The 16,999-nt window shown below is 45.6% G+C and overlaps 1 protein-coding gene across 1 annotated transcript in view; it reads right to left on the bottom strand.

The window, feature by feature from the left end:
• The window catches only part of Zcchc2 (zinc finger, CCHC domain containing 2), a 49,701-nt gene extending 37,614 nt beyond the window's left edge, over window positions 1-12,087 (bottom strand). The window contains 2 exon segments of the mRNA XM_013019017.1: window positions 11,181-11,811; window positions 11,813-12,087. Coding sequence (XP_012874471.1) covers window positions 11,181-11,811; window positions 11,813-12,087 — 906 coding nt within the window.
• Between the last annotated feature and the right edge of the window lie 4,912 nt (window positions 12,088-16,999).

The raw sequence follows: 16,999 nt of genomic DNA, 5'->3' as shown, positions 1-16,999 counted from the left end.
TATACCGACATCAAATACAGTGAAAGTAGGGGTTATACTGTGGGGGAGGGACATACAAAGCAACAAAGAAATAATCTTATAAATGCATTAGAAACAATCGCATGAAAGAAACAAAAAACATTTTGTTATGTCAAAAAAGAACTTTACAACTTTGGTGGGGGGGCGGGGAGGATTGGGTGGGGGAGGCTGGGAAGGGATGGGAAGGGGAAACAAAGGAGGAGGCTACAATGCTTGATAAAAAATGTACTCATTATCTTGCCCATGTAATTATAACCCTTCTGTACAGTATTTTCACAATAAAAAAATAAAAATAAAATCATAAAAAAATCTACTGATTTTTTTTCTTATTGTCCTAAGTCTCAGTAGGTACTAATAATGTTAAATCAGGCTAAATTTAGAAGCGATTTACACAGGTCACACAGAGGCCCAGAGACCAGAATTACGCCATTTACTAGCACAATTATTAGTAACACTGTCTCCCCTTTTACATGTTACATAACAAGACATTCAATAGAGGGAAGTGTGCCGTAAAACCTGAGAACTACTACTAAGGAATTGTACAGAGGGGAATCACACCCTCTTTCTTGGTTAAGTTTGAATTTCCATCTCTGGGAATTCCATTCCTTGGAATGCCAAGGAGTATTTAAAGAATTATTTATTGCCTTTCTGTTTAACCAAGAGGATGTAGTAGAAGAGGCAAAAGTTGGATTAATCTCTATTCAATGAAATAGTACAACTTAATTCAAGGTAATACTTTGAGAATCATCCCCATGGCATCTGATAAAAGGCAACTTTTGGACTGGAAATAAATATGCATGGTAATGTACTAAAACTGCACTGAAACAACAAAACTGACACAGCAGTGCAAAGGAGACCAATGAATCAATAGCCCAGAAACAGCACAAAGCCGATTTCTGCTGTGCTGATAGGCTCCTGATGTAGAAAACTAGAAAGGTGGTTGATAAGGTGAGTCAGCAAAGTGTAACAGAATTAGCCACCGTTTGGGGGCAAATGTACTCTAGCTATTGAGTGGGGAGTGGAAGGGTCATTTAGTGAGCCTATGTGCACTCCACCATCACAGTCAACAGATCAGACTGGGCCAATACGGCAAGGAAGCCATGGTAATAGAAACCATGCAAGGTTTTCTGGGCATGGTTAGCTAAGCAGAACTTGACAGATGAAGTAAGATGGAACAGCAAGAATCATACTCTTTTGGAACTCTTATTAACTGAAAAATTAAAACTGTCTTCTTTTTAAGAAACTGAACTTGCAGATTCATTTACATTAAGGAAGATCTAGTAAATAATGAGATCAGCTTTACAGGCAGGAGTGGAAGAGAGTAAAGAGAAGCAATGGCAGCCTTAGTTTTCCTTGTAAAACTCTCGCGGCTTCTGCTACTTCAACCTAAACAGTGCTATCTTCTAGTTGGCACGTGAGTGGTGAAAAATATAGACTGTACTAGACCACAAAAGGACAAAGGTACAGGATCCAGAGAGGGTAGCTTTTTTTTTTTCTAAAGCATGGCTTTAGAGCCCAAACCAATGCTGGAGCCTGTTCTTCAGCACTAGACTTGGGTGTCCTTTTCCTTCTGCCCCCTTCAGAAGAGAAAAGTTCTCTTTCTGTGTAGAAATGAGGAGGTGGAACCAGGAAACTGCTAGTTATATAACTGGGCCAGTTATTGTCAACAAGAAGTGAGCTGGCTGATGGTGAGAGAACCATACATTGCTAGGTCCACTAGCACCTCTAGCAGAACTAGCCTTCAGAACAGAAAGTCTTTGAACTACTCACAAATTTAGGTTTTACAGTGTTTAAGGGAGACCCTTGACAGTAAGTAATGTATACATTAGTAAGCACTTGCAGGGCTGGCAACAACTGGCCTGGGAACATATAAGGTCTTCAAAACCATGTTACATAATGGATAAGAGGGAAGACATAGCCAAGTGCTTCACATCAGTTTCCCCTGACCTGTATTGATGCTTTTGTATGCCCACGAATGATGCTATAAATATCCAAATGGACCCTTGGCAAAAAAAAGCTTCCCATGTGATAGTATCAGGTAACACTATGGTAGGGTAGGATTTGGCACTCATGGCACCTATTAGAATAGGCACTTTATAAGCTAACCAAACCATTCCCCCAAACCAACAAAATCATTCAATTCAAAATGTCATTGGCAACCTCTCTGTATGTAAATGGGCCTTAAAAAAAAATCAAGTAATTCCAAACACTACAGCTTCACCCTGGCATAAGACCACACTATCCTCTCTAGGACCAGTAGAACAAGAATCTATTACTCTATGGAAACTATCCCATCTGAGACAGTCTTAACAAGAAGCATAAACATGAGTTACTTTACAGACAGCTCCTCTCAATGAGAAAAGGTAAGTTTTGGCTTTCTAAGCATACCAAGTATCACTCCACCGCCATATGTCAGCCAGTTGACCCAAAACTGGAAAATAAACCCTAGAAGAGGCTCCATGTAGTAAACTACTCAGACAAGAAGAAAATACTCTGTAACTCATGCTTCTCCATCTTATCAAAACATCACTGACAGATACAGTGACAATATATTTACTCCACACACAGAATGCTAATACAAACTTGACAAGTACTTCATAAGCACAACTGTTCAGTATTCACCAACTGAAGACTCATGTCAAATCTTTACAATTCCTCTTATTTAAAAAAAAAAGGGGGGGCTGGGAAGTTGGCTCAGTGGTAGAGCGCTTGCCTTGCATGCCTGAGGCCCTGCGTTCGATTCCTCAGCACCACATAAGCAAAAAAGCTGGAAGTAGCGCTGTGGCTCAAGTGGTAGGGCACTAGCCTTGAGCTGAAGAGCTGAGGGACAGTGCTCAGGCCCAGAGTTTGGGCCCCACAACTGGACCAAAAAAAAACAAAAAAACTGGGACTGGGAATGTGGCTTAGTGGTAGAGTACTTGCCTAGCATGCATGAAGCACTGGGTTCAATTCCTCAGTACCACATAAACAGAAAAAGCCAAAGTGATGCTGTGGCTCCAGTGGTAGAGTGCTAGCTTTGAGTAAAAGAAGCTCAGGGACAGTGCCCAGGCCCTGAGTTCAAGCCCCAGGACTAGAAAAAAAAAAAAAACACAAAAACAAAACAAAAAAAACTGTGGCTACATATGTAGCAATACATATTGTTATAAAGTATCTGAGTAAGTATACTTCAAAATAAGACCAAAAATCACTGTCTGATGTGTTTAGTCTTAATGCAATTTGTCATATTAGTATTTCTGAGCTATACTTAAAAAGCATAAGCAGAAGAAATTATGACTGAGCACTCAGGATATATGCAACGCTGACAAAAAAAAAATGAGACACTGATGATGCCTAGCCTTTGGGGAATTTCAAAGCCTAGTAGGAAAGGTCAATTTTATATTTTAAAATAACACTAAGAACTACAGAAGTACCAAAACCCCAACCAAATATATGCTCTAGAAGGACTCAGAGTTAGCAAAGAATCCTAAGATTGCCATAGAAACAGTTCTAACAAACGCCACACAGAGGTGGGTGTTCCATTCAAGCCCAGCCTAGGATGGAAGGCGAGGTCTGTGAAGAGTGCCTGAACGGGAGTTGGAAATTAATGACCTACCCAGTCACTGAGAGAAAATGTAGTTACGATTAAATACTTATTTAGGAAGATGTACCTGGTAGCATATCCAAAAGATAGAAGCTAGTCGAAAAGCAAGGAAATCAGCAAGGAGAATATCATTCAAGTGTTTAGGCATAGAGTCCTGAAAAAGAATGGTGGCAGTAGGGATGAAAACTGGACAGCCAGAATACAAGGCTTATATATAATAAGTACCAGTGGGAGAACTGGGTGAGTCTGGAGTTCCCTTTATACAGATTAAGTCTTGAGTGAAATCTGACCTTCAGGAGATATATGTCACAGGCAAACATACACAATATTTTTGCTTATGACCATAAAACCTGTTGACAACTTATTCCTTCAAGAAATTACAAGACCTTTGTAATCCAACTCATTATCTCAACTGTCTATATTGCTGTTCTCTTTTTTTGGGGGGAAGGGGTGGGAGGTCAGCTGTGGGGCCTGAACTCTGGGCCTGGGCACTGTCCCTCCCTCAGCTCTTCAGCTCAAGGCTAATGCTCTACCACCTGAGCCACAGCACTACTTCTGACTTTTTCTGCTTATGTGGTGCTGAGGAATAGAACCCAGGGCCTCATGCAAGCAAGGAAAGCACTCTACCATTGAGCCACCTTCCCAGACCTTGCTATTCCACTTTTATATACATTATCATATTGAACTTCACAACAGTTATAGATGAGGAAGATATCCTACCCTATAGACTGGTTATACTCAAGTGTAGGATGTGACCTTTTCGATACTTAAATCTGAGCTCAGAATGAGCATCAAACACTTCTAAGGAGCCAAGATATGGGGAAGGGAATTAAAGGTCACGTATTTCTTGTAGCACAGGAACGGAAGGAAAAGAGCTGCCCAGGGCCCACCATCTATGACATAAACACTCCATGCGGCACTTCCCTTCTCCCAGGACTGTTTATAGATGGGGGGTGGGGGGAACACGGAGAGTTGTCTATTGAATAAACAAGGTTATTGTGAGGAAAGAATTCATTGTGTAAAAGAGGCACTTTATATACTGTCATCCATAATGAAAACAGTGCTGGTGACATAAAAACCCAATATGCTTTCAGAGCAGTACAAATCTTGCGTGTGTTTGGGGGGTGGAGGGGTGTACACACACACGTGCGAGCATATTTTTGGTAGTTAATTGGAGATAAGAGTCTCACAAACTTTCCAGTGCAGCTGGCTCTGAACTGAGATCCTCAAATCTCAGCCTCCTAATACAGGTGTGAGTCGTGGGCACTTGGTAAACTTTGTCTTTATATTTTAAAATGCCTAATGTATCTCAAGGAAAATAGTGTAAGATGTTAAAAATTTAGCCAATTTAATGGCATCTATAAAAAGATAGGAAAATGCTCCATAAAAATAAATTCCATATGGAATTGTAACCCCTTTATATAACTACTTAATAACAAAAATAAACTGGATGTCAGTCTGCTCTGAACCAATTAACTATATAACTTAACAGAACTGAAATGTAGTTTTACTTTTTAAGACAGGGTCTTGGTAGCTTATTTTTCAGGTAGGCTCTCACTTTTAACCCAGTTTGACCTCAAACTTGTAATCTTACTGTTTTCAGCCTACTGAGTGCTGAGATTATAGGAATGCACCACAACATAGCTTTAGTTTCCTACATAAATTTGATAAAGATTATAGCTTCATGGGAATGATAATCCAAATTCAAGTAGGTACTTTCTCTATTCCCATCCCCAAATACAGCAGTGGTAAAATTATGTTTTCTATTTTTGGTGGTACAGTACTGTGGTTTGAACTCAGGAACCACTTTACTATCTGAGCTCCTCTCCCAGTGTTTTTTTGTTTAGATACTTTTCAGGTAAGGTCTCACATTTTTGCTTAGGCGCAACCTCAAGACCTAGATTTTTTTTTTTACCTAGTTTTGATTCAGAGGTGAATCACCACATCTGTCTTAAATATTGGTTGAGACAGGGTCTTAATAACTTTTTGCTTTGGTGGGCCTGGACCTACAATCTTCCCAATTAGCTTAGGTAGATCCTAACTCCTAACTAGGATTAGTAGTTTGAGTCTTCATGTCTGACCTAAAGAATATGTATTTGGGGCTGGGAAGGTGGCTCAGTGATAGAGCGCTTGCCTTGTAGGCATGAGGCCCTGGGTTCGATTCCTCAGCACCACATAAGCAAAAAGAAAAAAGCCGGAAGTGACGCTGTGGCTCAAGTGGTAGAGCGCTAGCCTTGAGCTAAAGAGCTGAGAGACAGCGCCCAGGCCCAGAGTTCAGGCCCCATGACCGGACCCCCCCCCCAAAAAAAAGAAAGAAAGAATATGTATTTTCCTGACTTGTAACTCAGAATTTCTTCTTGGATTTCAACAACTTTTTTTTAATGTAAGTATTATGAAAATAATTGCTCCAAACAAACATCTCAAATATTATCCTTTCAATTACCAGCCTTTCTTGGATGCAATCTACTAGAGGCATGACAAAAAAAGCACAAAATATTCCATGTGAACTTTAAATAGAAAAACAGAAATCTAAAATCCAAATAAACATTCATTCTACTCCTGAAAATAAAACACTATTTGAAAAAGTCAAGTGCTATTCTCCATCAAGAATGAACATTCCAAATAGTACAAGTTAATTTTACAACTGTCTTGTTAATTCTGTCACCATAACCCCAAAAGAAAGTTACTCTCACCATTTTATAGATAGCCTGGTTAATAAAACTGAGGTAGTGAAAGAGATGGACTTTAAGACTCCAAGAAATCCTCTACTAAACTTGGTGCTCATGTGCATGCTCTTTCCCTCACGCCCCCTCCCTTTACAATATACCTTTACAATATACTGCCCCACAAACAAAATTAAACCAGATCATAAACACCCGCAAATCGGGGCTGAGAAGGTGGCTCAGTGGTAGAGCACTTGCCTTGCATGCATGAGGCCCTGAGTTTGATTCCTCAGCACCACATAAGCAAAAAGAAAAAAGCCGGAAGTGGCACTGTGGCTCAAGTGGTAGAGCGCTAGCCTTGAGCTGAAGAGCTGAGGGATAGTGCCCAGGCCCAGAGTTCAGGCCCCACAACCGGACCCCCCCCCAAAAAAAAGACCCGCATATGTACATATATAGAGATCCAGATAGACACTGACAAGTATTGGTGGACTTGAATTAAAGCCCTAGATTCTCCCCTCCCCATCAAAGTTCTCCTTACCTGAAAAAAAAAAAAAACACTGTACAGAAAAAATGCCCCTGAGGGAAGATATACAACAGCTTAGTTTAGCTATTAGATATTTAGTTGTTTATTGAAGATTAAGTACCAGGATTTATTCATTCCACTGTACACTGAATCCTAGAAATCTAAACCTAAGTATCACCTACAACTTTTTGTGCATGTGCCGGCTACTGAGCCTTGAACTCAAGACTCACAGGGTCTTTGGCTCTCATTTGGCTTTTTTTCACTCAAGGCTGACTACCTATCACTTGAGCCACACCTCTACTTTTGCTGGTTAACTGGAGATAAAAAGCCTCACAAACTTTTTCACCCTGGCTAGCTTGAATCCCAGGATGCTCAGGTCTTTAGGATTTACATGCGTGAGATGGCACCCAGCCATTTCCAACTGGTAACTGAAGAAAGTCACAGGCAGGGACCATAGTTTCAAAGACACTATTGAATTTAAGTTACTAAATGTCTAGCAGTGTCCAAAAAATTACATGAAAGCAAGCATTGAAACTATTCTTTTTACCCAGACATGGTGGCATACACCTATAATCCTGTGGCTGAGAAGAAATATGGCAAGTACAAGGCCAGCCTGGGCCTGTAAGAACCTGTCTCAAAACAGAAAACATATTCATCATTTTAAAAGTTTTTTTTAAAAATGCATCCTTTTAGTGCTTAATACGACAGAAATTCTGACAACTATTTCCCTCTCATTTTCTATAGCTGCTCTCACATGGACACTTTCTTTGTGCAAGCAACAATTCAACCCTTTGAATTTTCTCAGGCCCTGAACAAGGACAACTAGTTTATTTTATTCACTTTATTAATTTAGTAATTTGAATTCAAATGATATAGTTCATGTATGGTTTATGAGTGAATTCAAATGACAACAAGACACAGGATCATGTCCAATAACATTATTTTTCATTCAAATAGTACTATTTTTCAGCCAAGTAAGTAACTAAGTTTTGAGGACCCTGAAAATATAATCACCAGAGAATAGCCAAAACTACAGTATTAACCACTGACTACTGTGCATCTATGTATTTGTTTTTACACCTTTATATTGCTAGCTGGAGGCTAAATCTCGACGTTTATGCATAGTGAAGCATTCCTTTAATCACGAAAACATAAAAACCTTAGCTCCTTTTCAATGAAGAAGCACTCATTGATGCTAAGGTCTTTTTAAAGTACTCATGCAGTGTTTTGTTCTTAACATGTAATTTATGCCATGTTTAAAACCATGAGTCTTCAGCTATGTTATACATGTGGTCTGTAGCTCTAACAGAATTACTTCAATCACACACTTCCTAGAACACTGTTAATGAGTACTTTCTCCATAGCCCATTGATCTATTGCTGAATTTTATGGAAGCTACCGGCTACCCACTACCTACTGTTGGGTAGGGAGACATGTGCAGAAATCTCCTAAAAGGAATGCTAATATTCAAGATGTAATCCAATGTAACATTTACTATAATGTCACCCAAATCGCATCTTTAAAAACTACTAAAGTGACATAATTACCATTCTGGTGGTAATTTGTGAACTTGTCACAACTGTTAACATTTTAACCATGGCATCACACCATGTGCTAGACCAACTTCAAGGGGGTATAAAATAAAACACAGGCATTAAAGTCCAAGCTTTACCTGAAACATCAGTTGTTATCGTAAGACATTTTAAAGACAGCTATTGGTACAAGTTTTGTGAGAGCAAAAACACTTTTCAGGGTCAGTATACTTTCAGTTAAAATTACAAGGAATCAGTTTTGCTTTGTCCACGTAGTATAGATGCAAATACAAAGGAGCACCAGCGATTCACTTATTAATAAGGAAAAACCTGACTCCTGATCAATTGTAAGGTTGCCCACAAGTGGCCACAAGGTTACCTCCACGTGAACTTCCTTTCCCAGGTGACCACAGCCGGCAGGCCCACGGCCCACGTGGTAACGACGTCAGCGCCCCCCACCCGGGAGGGGCGGGGCCGCGCCAGTCACGTGGGCCGCACGCAGCCGCCATCTTGCGGGGCGGAGGGGAGACGCCCCCAGGGCAGACCCCTCGCCACCGCCGGAGGGCCGGGAGGGTGCGGGGTGCTTTGTGCCCGGGTCCCCCAGGACCCTCGGGATGGCCCGCGCCTTCGCGCCAGGGACGCACGAGCCCAGGCGCATCGCGGACTCGGAGGCCCAGTGAGCATGGGCAGCGGAGGCCGAGCAACCGCTGGGTGGGACTGCAGAGAACGGAGCTTTAAATCAGCCGGCGCACCTGCAGCCCGAGTGACGGCCCGGGAGATCCGCTGGGACCCCCCCCCCGGGGCCAGGGCGAGCCACGGCCAGAGGCCTCGGGGTCACTAACGAGCACAGGCCTGGGGTTGGAGCAGCGAGGGAAAATAGAACCATTTCTTACGGCCACCCTACACGGCTGCTGGAAAAGCCCCAGCACACCCAGGTCTAGGGCTCACCTTCAGCGTCTGCGGTAGTACGCGCACCCCTGGCTCAGGGCCCCTCCGTTGACGGCCACAGCACAGGCCACTTTCTGACAAGGAATGGTGGGCCCAGAAATTCTGGCAGGGTCACCAACCTGCTTGACCTCTCCTCCCAGCCCACGCTGACCCGCCAGAGAAGGCCACATACTGCAGTCAAGGTAAATCTACTTACTCGGATAGCACGAATCGCTCCCCTTCTCCCCTCGGTCTAATTGTGCTACAATACTCACATTATAAGCAAACTTTTAAAAAAGGAAAAAAAATCTGAAATCAGTGAAGTACCCTGGCTGGAATGGGATGACTGTGCCACCCTTTCCTCAGACCCACATTCAATGTTATCTTTACTATACATAGACTGTTACAAGAAAGCGCCTAAAAATATTTACTCACTGTTCTAGAACTCGTGCTTTCTTCTGGAAATTTAATAGCTTTGCAGCAGATCTTTTCAGATATATTTGACTGAGTAGGCTGAGGGATGGAGTGGCTTTTCCACTTTTACACACACACATACTAGTAGTAGTAATAGGCACTGGAAGAGGGTAAAATTTCACGATCGACAAGAAAACGATGGGTACTAGCATTACTACATCTGAATTTGATTTAAAAAAATCTATCCTGAAAGATGAGCTTATCACTTCATAGAAGCCTCAGAGTAAAAATGAGGGGCTCAGCCTAGATTTTCTCTCTCCCTTTCAGACCCTAGATACCTTAAAATCGACAGGTAATGAGTCTACACCACCTTTAGTAAAACACGATGCGAAATTTTGGTTCAGGGATAGTGAATGATAGCATATATATAAGTTGAATTAACTTTCAAGCAGGGAGGAGGGAATCCCCTTTCCCACTATGTATTCTGGAGATCATTTAAGTTGAAAAGCATGACATCCAAATCAATACCTTTCAAAAGATCCACACCAGTAAGTACTTAATGTACATAGTTTTTACTCTAGCCCAAACCTACTCCCCTCCTCTCCATTAAACTGTTATTCTCAAGGATTTTACTGGGCCTGGATAATTGCTTTCATGGCTCTGTAAAAATTCCTTACCGTTTTGCGACAAGTGCCTCATTCGGATTCTCATCTACGACATTTTAGGGGTTAAATAATAACTGTTAAACGACATCAATGCCCATAGTAAAGGATCAACAGAGTACTAGGGACTAGGCTCCTTAGACAGCTGGTTGAGCTGGAGGTGGAGCACTGGAGCAGGCCACCGCAGAGCTGTCTTTCTGACCCCGACACCTGCATCAGTACTTAGGTAAATTCGCATGTCTCCACATCAACATCTTTCTGGGGAATATTAATTCCTCCTCTTCATGGCAACCAAAAGACCCATATGAACCGTTTTAAGTTTGGCACACATCTGGCATTTTAAAAAGCTCCTTTCTGCCAAAGACAAGGACAGCAGGCCTGGTGTGTACCTTTTCCAGCAGTTCATCCAAGATCAGGCAAAGCTTTAAGACCTGAGACCCAGAAAGGGAACGAAGTGGCCGAGGCCAGGCTCCGGGCTGGTTGACAGACCGGCTCCCTAACATTTCCCTTTGGCCTGTAGGTAGTGCCAAGAAATGCCCAAAGCCAAGAATGTCCGGAGACCCCTCGCAGCGAGAAGAGCCCCGGGGCTGGGAGCTCCAGGTCCTCCGTGCAACTCCAGCAGGAAGGGTATTCTAGAGCATTCCGTTATGGCGGGTGTCTTTGCAAGCATGAGGTGGGGTGGGGAGGGCGAAGGTGGGGGGGGGTTGTTAAGCGGCCCAACCAAACGAAGATGAGGACTCGGACTGCGAGCCAACGCAAGGGGATTTCAGGGGCACCTGCGCCAGGCCGGGGACGAGGTCAGGGGGCGTCCGAGGGCGAGGCTGGGGGGGGGGGTGATGATGCCGCGGCGCGGCGCCTTACCTGGGGCCTGGAGCCCGCAAAGTTGCCCGGCTCCACCTCCACGTCCTCGGCGACCCCGCGGAGCGCGTGACGGAGCCGCTCCAGGTGCTCCCTTAGGGTAACCCGCTGGTGGAAGGAGAAAGCCGGGTGCAGCGAAGCCATGGTGAACAGCAGCAGCAGTTCCTCCTGGGCCCGCGAGCCGAGCCCGCCGCCCGCCCCGGGCTCGGGGCCGCCGCCTTCCAGGCCCGAGCCGTCTTTTTCGGCGTCCGGCTCCGCGTCGCCCGGCTCGTCGTCCGCGCCGCCCCGCGAGCCCTCGCCCCGGGCCGCGCGCAGGCTCTTGAGCACCGAGTCCACTTGGGGCAGGAGGCGGTGCAGGCGGCCGGCGGCCTCCCGGTTCTCCGAGCCCAGCAGCGCCAGGTAGACGATGAGGCGCGAGCGCACGGCGGGCTCTCGGAAGTCGGCCAGCGGCCCCGGGTCCGAGAGGCCATTGGCCTTGGCCTCCGAGTCGCGCAGGTAGTGGTAGTCCTTGCGCGCCAGGTCCTCCAGGCACGAGCCGAGGAAGCGCAGCTCCAGCGGGTTGCACAGGTCCAGCAGCCCGCACATGAACTCCAGGCGCTGCGCCGAGCCCAGCACCAGCCCGAACCACTCGTACGGCTCCGCCGCCGCCGCCCGGCATGCCCGCCGCCCCCGCCGCCGGCCCGCCAGCAACAGGCGGCCCGAGCCCCAGGGGCGGCGGCGGCGGCGGCGGCGACGGCGGCGGCGGCGGCGGGGGGCCCCGCGGCGGGCCCGAGGGCGGCGGCGGGCGGCAGTCGCGGCGGCGGCGTGGCGGTGCCTTCGCGCCCGGCCGCGCGTCCGCGTCGGGCTCCTCCGCGTCGGGCGGCGGCTCGGCGGGGTGCGTCGGCTTCAGCGGGAGCTTCATCCTCAGCATCCTCGGCTAGGGCGGCGCGGACATGCGAGCGGGGGCGGGCGGGCGGGAGGAGCCGCGCGGCGGGGCGGGGGCCGGGGCGGCGGCGGCGGCGGCGGCGGCCGGGGCGGCGGCGCGGCCGTCAGGAGCGGGGCCGCTCCATGCCGCTCGGGGAGGGCCGGGAGTGGAGGGCCGGGAGTGGGTCTCGGCCGGCGACCGGCCGGCGGGGTCGGCGGGGTCGCTGGCGTCGTTGTGCCGGACCAGAGGCGGGGCGTGCCCGCAGCGGCTCCTCCCCGCTGGGCGCCGCGCCGGTTCTGGGAGCCCGGGTGCGGGTGGGAGCGAGCGAGCGAGCGAGCGTGTCCTCCTTCCGCCTCCCAGTCCCCGTCGTCCGCACTGGGCTGGGGCGGCGGCGCCTGAGCGGTTCCCTCGCGAGCCCCTGCGGACCCAGCGGCTGTGCTGGGCGGAGACGCTGGCGGGCTCCGCGCACCGCGCCTCAGCCAATCAGCGCACCAGGATGACGGTGACGTAAATCTCCCCGCCCTGGGGCCCGCCTCCCTCCGAGAAACCACGCCCAACCGCTGCGAGTGCACCGCCCTCCTGCGGCTTCCGAGCGGTCCTAAAGTCCGGCCTCTGGAAGCAGCGGTGGACGTGGGGTGGGACCCAGGGGCGGCTGCGAGGTGAGCCAGCCGGGACGCGGGTCCATGCGGGGCCCACGTGAGAAAGGGAAGTGGGCGACTCGGGTTTGTTGTTTTCCCTCCGCGAGGGCCCTGCCGCGCTTTGCAGACCGCGTCGAGCTCGGCCACCGCCGCCAGCCGCACGGGATCCCTAGGTCTGCCGTCCCGACGTGTCCGGGAGGGGTCGTGCGCACCCCGAATGACCCCGTCCAAAGCCTCGCCCCGGTGGACTTCGTGAAATCCCCGCTGGGTAACTCTTTGCCAGGGTCCCTCATGCGGACGCCGTGACGCCAGTCGGGGCCGGGGTCGGTGGCTGCGCGGCCTGCTGGGGCCGGCGGCGGGGAGGGGTGGGGGGCTGCAGGGGTGGCGCCTCTTTGAAACTCATGTCCCCCAGTTTAGTGAAAGACACCCCACCCCCCAAGAAGTGCCCATCATTTAGGAATCATCTGAATCACGTATTTGCTCAGAAACTTGTGGGCTCCTCACGTGGGAGCATGTTGGATCCTAGTGCCAGAGTAAATTTCCTGAGACACCCAACAATCTAAGTTGCCACCTTGATTGGACATAAACTTTTCCAGCCTGGTTACTTGGTTTGGTTTTGGTTTTGTTTTGTTTTGTTTTGTTTTTGGTCCGGAACTCTGGGCCTGGGCGCTGTCCCTCGGCTCTTCAGCTCCAGGCAATGAGCACTCTACCACTTGAGCCACAGCACCACTTCCGGTTTTTGAGTGGTTTATTGGAGATAAGAGTCTCATGGGCTTTCCTGCCTGGGCTGGCTTTCAACCGTGATCCTCAGATCTCAGCCTCCTGAGTAGCTAGGATGACAGGCGTGAACCACAAGCGCCCAGCTTGGTTACGTTTTTTTTGTTGTTTTTTTAATTGTGAAAATACTGTACAGAGGGGTTACAATTACATGGGCAAGATAATGAGTACATTTCTTATCAAGCATTACGTTTTTAAGGCTTAAAGAACAACAGAAATGTCTCTCTCGCTTTTTTTTTTTTTACTGATTTAATCCAAAGTTTTAAACCTATTTTGGGGTTGTTGTTTGTTTTTGAGGGTTAATAAAAAAGGCAGGTTTTTTTTTTTTAGCTTGAAGAGAAAGATCTTTAATGCCTTAAATGTCATACTCAAGAAGCTGTACAAAACAGTACAAAGATGAACTGAATCCTAAATCAGCTTTGGTGATAAAGTTGGGAACTGTAAAATTACTTTCAAGATTGTAGGTTGGCAAAACATATGATTACAATCCACTCTTATTATCTGATATTTCCTTAGATTATTCGAGTATAATTTAAACAAATGAGACAATGACTCCATGAGGACTTGTATGGAAGGCCCTCCCTTCTTTGTGAGCACTGATAGAGCTTGATATTAGGGCCTCACACTCTCTAGAGTTTTTCTGCTTATAATTGGAGTATACTACTTAAACCATGCCTCCTGAGTGGCTTTTTTTGGCTGATTAGTTAGAGTCTCTCAGCTAGAGATCCTAGCTAAGATTACAGGTGTGAGCCAATGGTTCCTGGCTCTTGGTTTTTTGTGTTTTTTTTTTTTTCTCCTCCTTTTGCTGTCAACTTCAACTACCCTGGCATCTACTGCTACTATTTTATTATTTCCTGATCTCACATTCCTAAAGCCTTGGATGGAATGCTGTAAGCACTAATTATAATGCTAGTTAATGCACAGGCCTTGGGTAGTGAATAAATGTGTTAACTTCCTATTTGACTTTTACATGTGACTCAGGCAAAGATTTTTACATTTTCTTTGGCAACAATAAGTGATTTAGTTTTTTCCTTATTGTTTGTTTTGGGTGGTAATGGGAGTTGAACTCAATCTCCCATAAGCTTGGTTCTGTTTCTCAGAAAGATTCTTAGGGACCACATTGACCAAGCTGTCCAAGTTTTCACTGAACTTGAAGAAGCATGGTGCATTGAAATTTTTGAAGTAACAGTAAAATCTACCAATCTTTAGAGACTGTCCAGAAATAAACTTGATATAATGCAGTTTGGTTTGGAAAACTACTAGGCTACAGGTTTATGATAGGAACTGAATGACTCTAGGCACTTAACCATGGCAGAGGTCCTTCACTAAGCTATGTAGTTCTGAAAGACCTCTCCTGGGCAAACAGACCTTTGGCTCAACTGTTCAAAACAGTAAGGGCTGTCAAGAGGTTCATGAAGTCAACACTGACTTCTGCCATGGAAATGAGGAATGGAAGGTTGGTCTGATAGAAAAATAACATTCCCATTGCCTTAGTGTTCTCTGGAATTGAATTTGCTGAATCCATGAATTTTTTTTTAATTTTTTTTACTGGTCCTAGGGCTTGAACTCAGGGCCTGGGCACTGTCCCTGAGCTCCTTTGTGCTCTGCCACTTGAGCCACAGAGCCACTTCTGGCCTTTTCTGAATGGTTTATTGGAAATAAGAGTTTCATGGACTTTCTTGCCAGGGCTAACATCAAACCGTCATCCTGGAATCTCAAGTTCCTGAGTAGCTGGGATTACAGGCTGAGCCCCTACCACCCAGTTATGAATTTCTTAGACTAAATGGTTACATAAATTTATTGGTGAGCTGTTTATTCTCCCCCACCATCGCTTATTCTTTTACCTTCATAAAACTATCTTGACTTTTGTTCCCCTTATCTAGTCTTCTCCCAGACACCTTGTATGAATCCAGTGATATCTTTGCTAGAGATATAAATAGATCTTGATTGGTAAACCAATCAAAACATCCATACTTTTGCCAAATGATTCATGCTGGAACATGTCAAAACGTTAGGCAAGGCAATTCGAAGTGGGTTCTCACTGGCCAAATCTGACAAAAATCAAGTCTCAAAAGAGAAAAGATATTACTGAGACTCTCAGAAAGGGGGTAGGGTGGGGATAGTGCTAGGAAAGCTTTTTATAGAAGGATGCAAAAAAATGTAGAAATATCCCTTTACCACCATCAAACCTAACAGTTGGTTCAGGCATTTTCACCATTAGGTGCAGTTGTTGGAAAAGGAAAAAATTACATGGTCCCAAAGAATATACCACCCCCCCAAAAAAAAAAGATGAGATAGGGTATTCTTAAATGGATAAATCTTTTGGATGCTATCATAATTAGTATCACCAAAAATGAAGCAGTCTAATACTGAATTCTTCCCTGTGTTATGAATAACATTGGGAATGACACCATTTACAATATTCTTGCCAAGATAGTTAAGTTTAAGTATGAAGAAATAAGACAAATCTGGATTGTGAGGTACTGTATGAAATGACTGGGCTGAATGTTCAAAATACCAATGCCATGAAAGTAAACATAAGCAGGAGATTGCTCTAGATTAAAGGAAACTAAGGAGACAGAACATTAAAGTTTGATTCATGATCCGCCTGACTCTTGGATTTTAAAACACTCATAAGACATTTTGCCAATAGATAAATTTTGATTCTACACTCCTTATTAGACATTGTGTCAATGCTAACTTTCTTGGGTGAAGTAAAGACACTGTGATTCTGTTGGGGAAAGTCCTTGTTTTCAAAAGATACTTGAAGCACTGAAAGTTGCAATTTCATGGTATGGTATCTACATATTATTTGTAGCTCAGAAAATAATAAATAGATGCCAGGTGCTGGTGGCTCACACCTGTAATCCTAGCTACTCAGGAGGCTGAGATCTGAAGATCATGGTTCAAAGCCAACCCAGGCAGGAACGTCTGTGAGACTCATCTCCAATTAACTACCAGAAAACAGGAAGTGGCTCTGTGGCTCAACTGGTAGAGAGTTTGCCTTGAGCTGAAGAGCTGAGGGACAGCGCCCAGGCCCAGAGTTCCATCCTCAGGACCGACAAAAAAAAAAAAGAAAAGAAAATATTAAGTAGGAATGTAAAGTAAATGTGGTAAAATATTAGCAATAGGTATATCTAGGTGAATGGGCAAACATTGTACTGTTTTATGCATCCAGAATATGAACAAAATCACAATACGTAGTCATGGTGATGTGCTGTGCTGCATATATAGTGGTGGTCCATTTGATTACAATGGAGCTAAAAAATTCTTACCCCCCTACTGGTGTTAGGGCTACCATATGTGATAGTGCAACACATTCCTCATTGCTCGTCATGCTGCTGGCCTAGCAAACCTACTCTGCTGGCAGTTGTATGAAAGAATAACATAATACTTGAGAAAGAAAATAACTGTGTCTCTAGTTTATGTGTTTAGTATACTATGTTATCATTAATTTGACATGTCCTTTATACTACAATAAAAAAATACTCATGAACCAGGAA

This window comes from Dipodomys ordii, unplaced genomic scaffold, assembly GCF_000151885.1.
Source record: "Dipodomys ordii isolate 6190 unplaced genomic scaffold, Dord_2.0 Scaffold43, whole genome shotgun sequence".
NCBI lineage: Eukaryota > Metazoa > Chordata > Mammalia > Rodentia > Heteromyidae > Dipodomys > Dipodomys ordii.
Note: the sequence above shows the minus strand (reverse complement) of the source record. Positions and strands in the feature narration are given on the sequence as shown.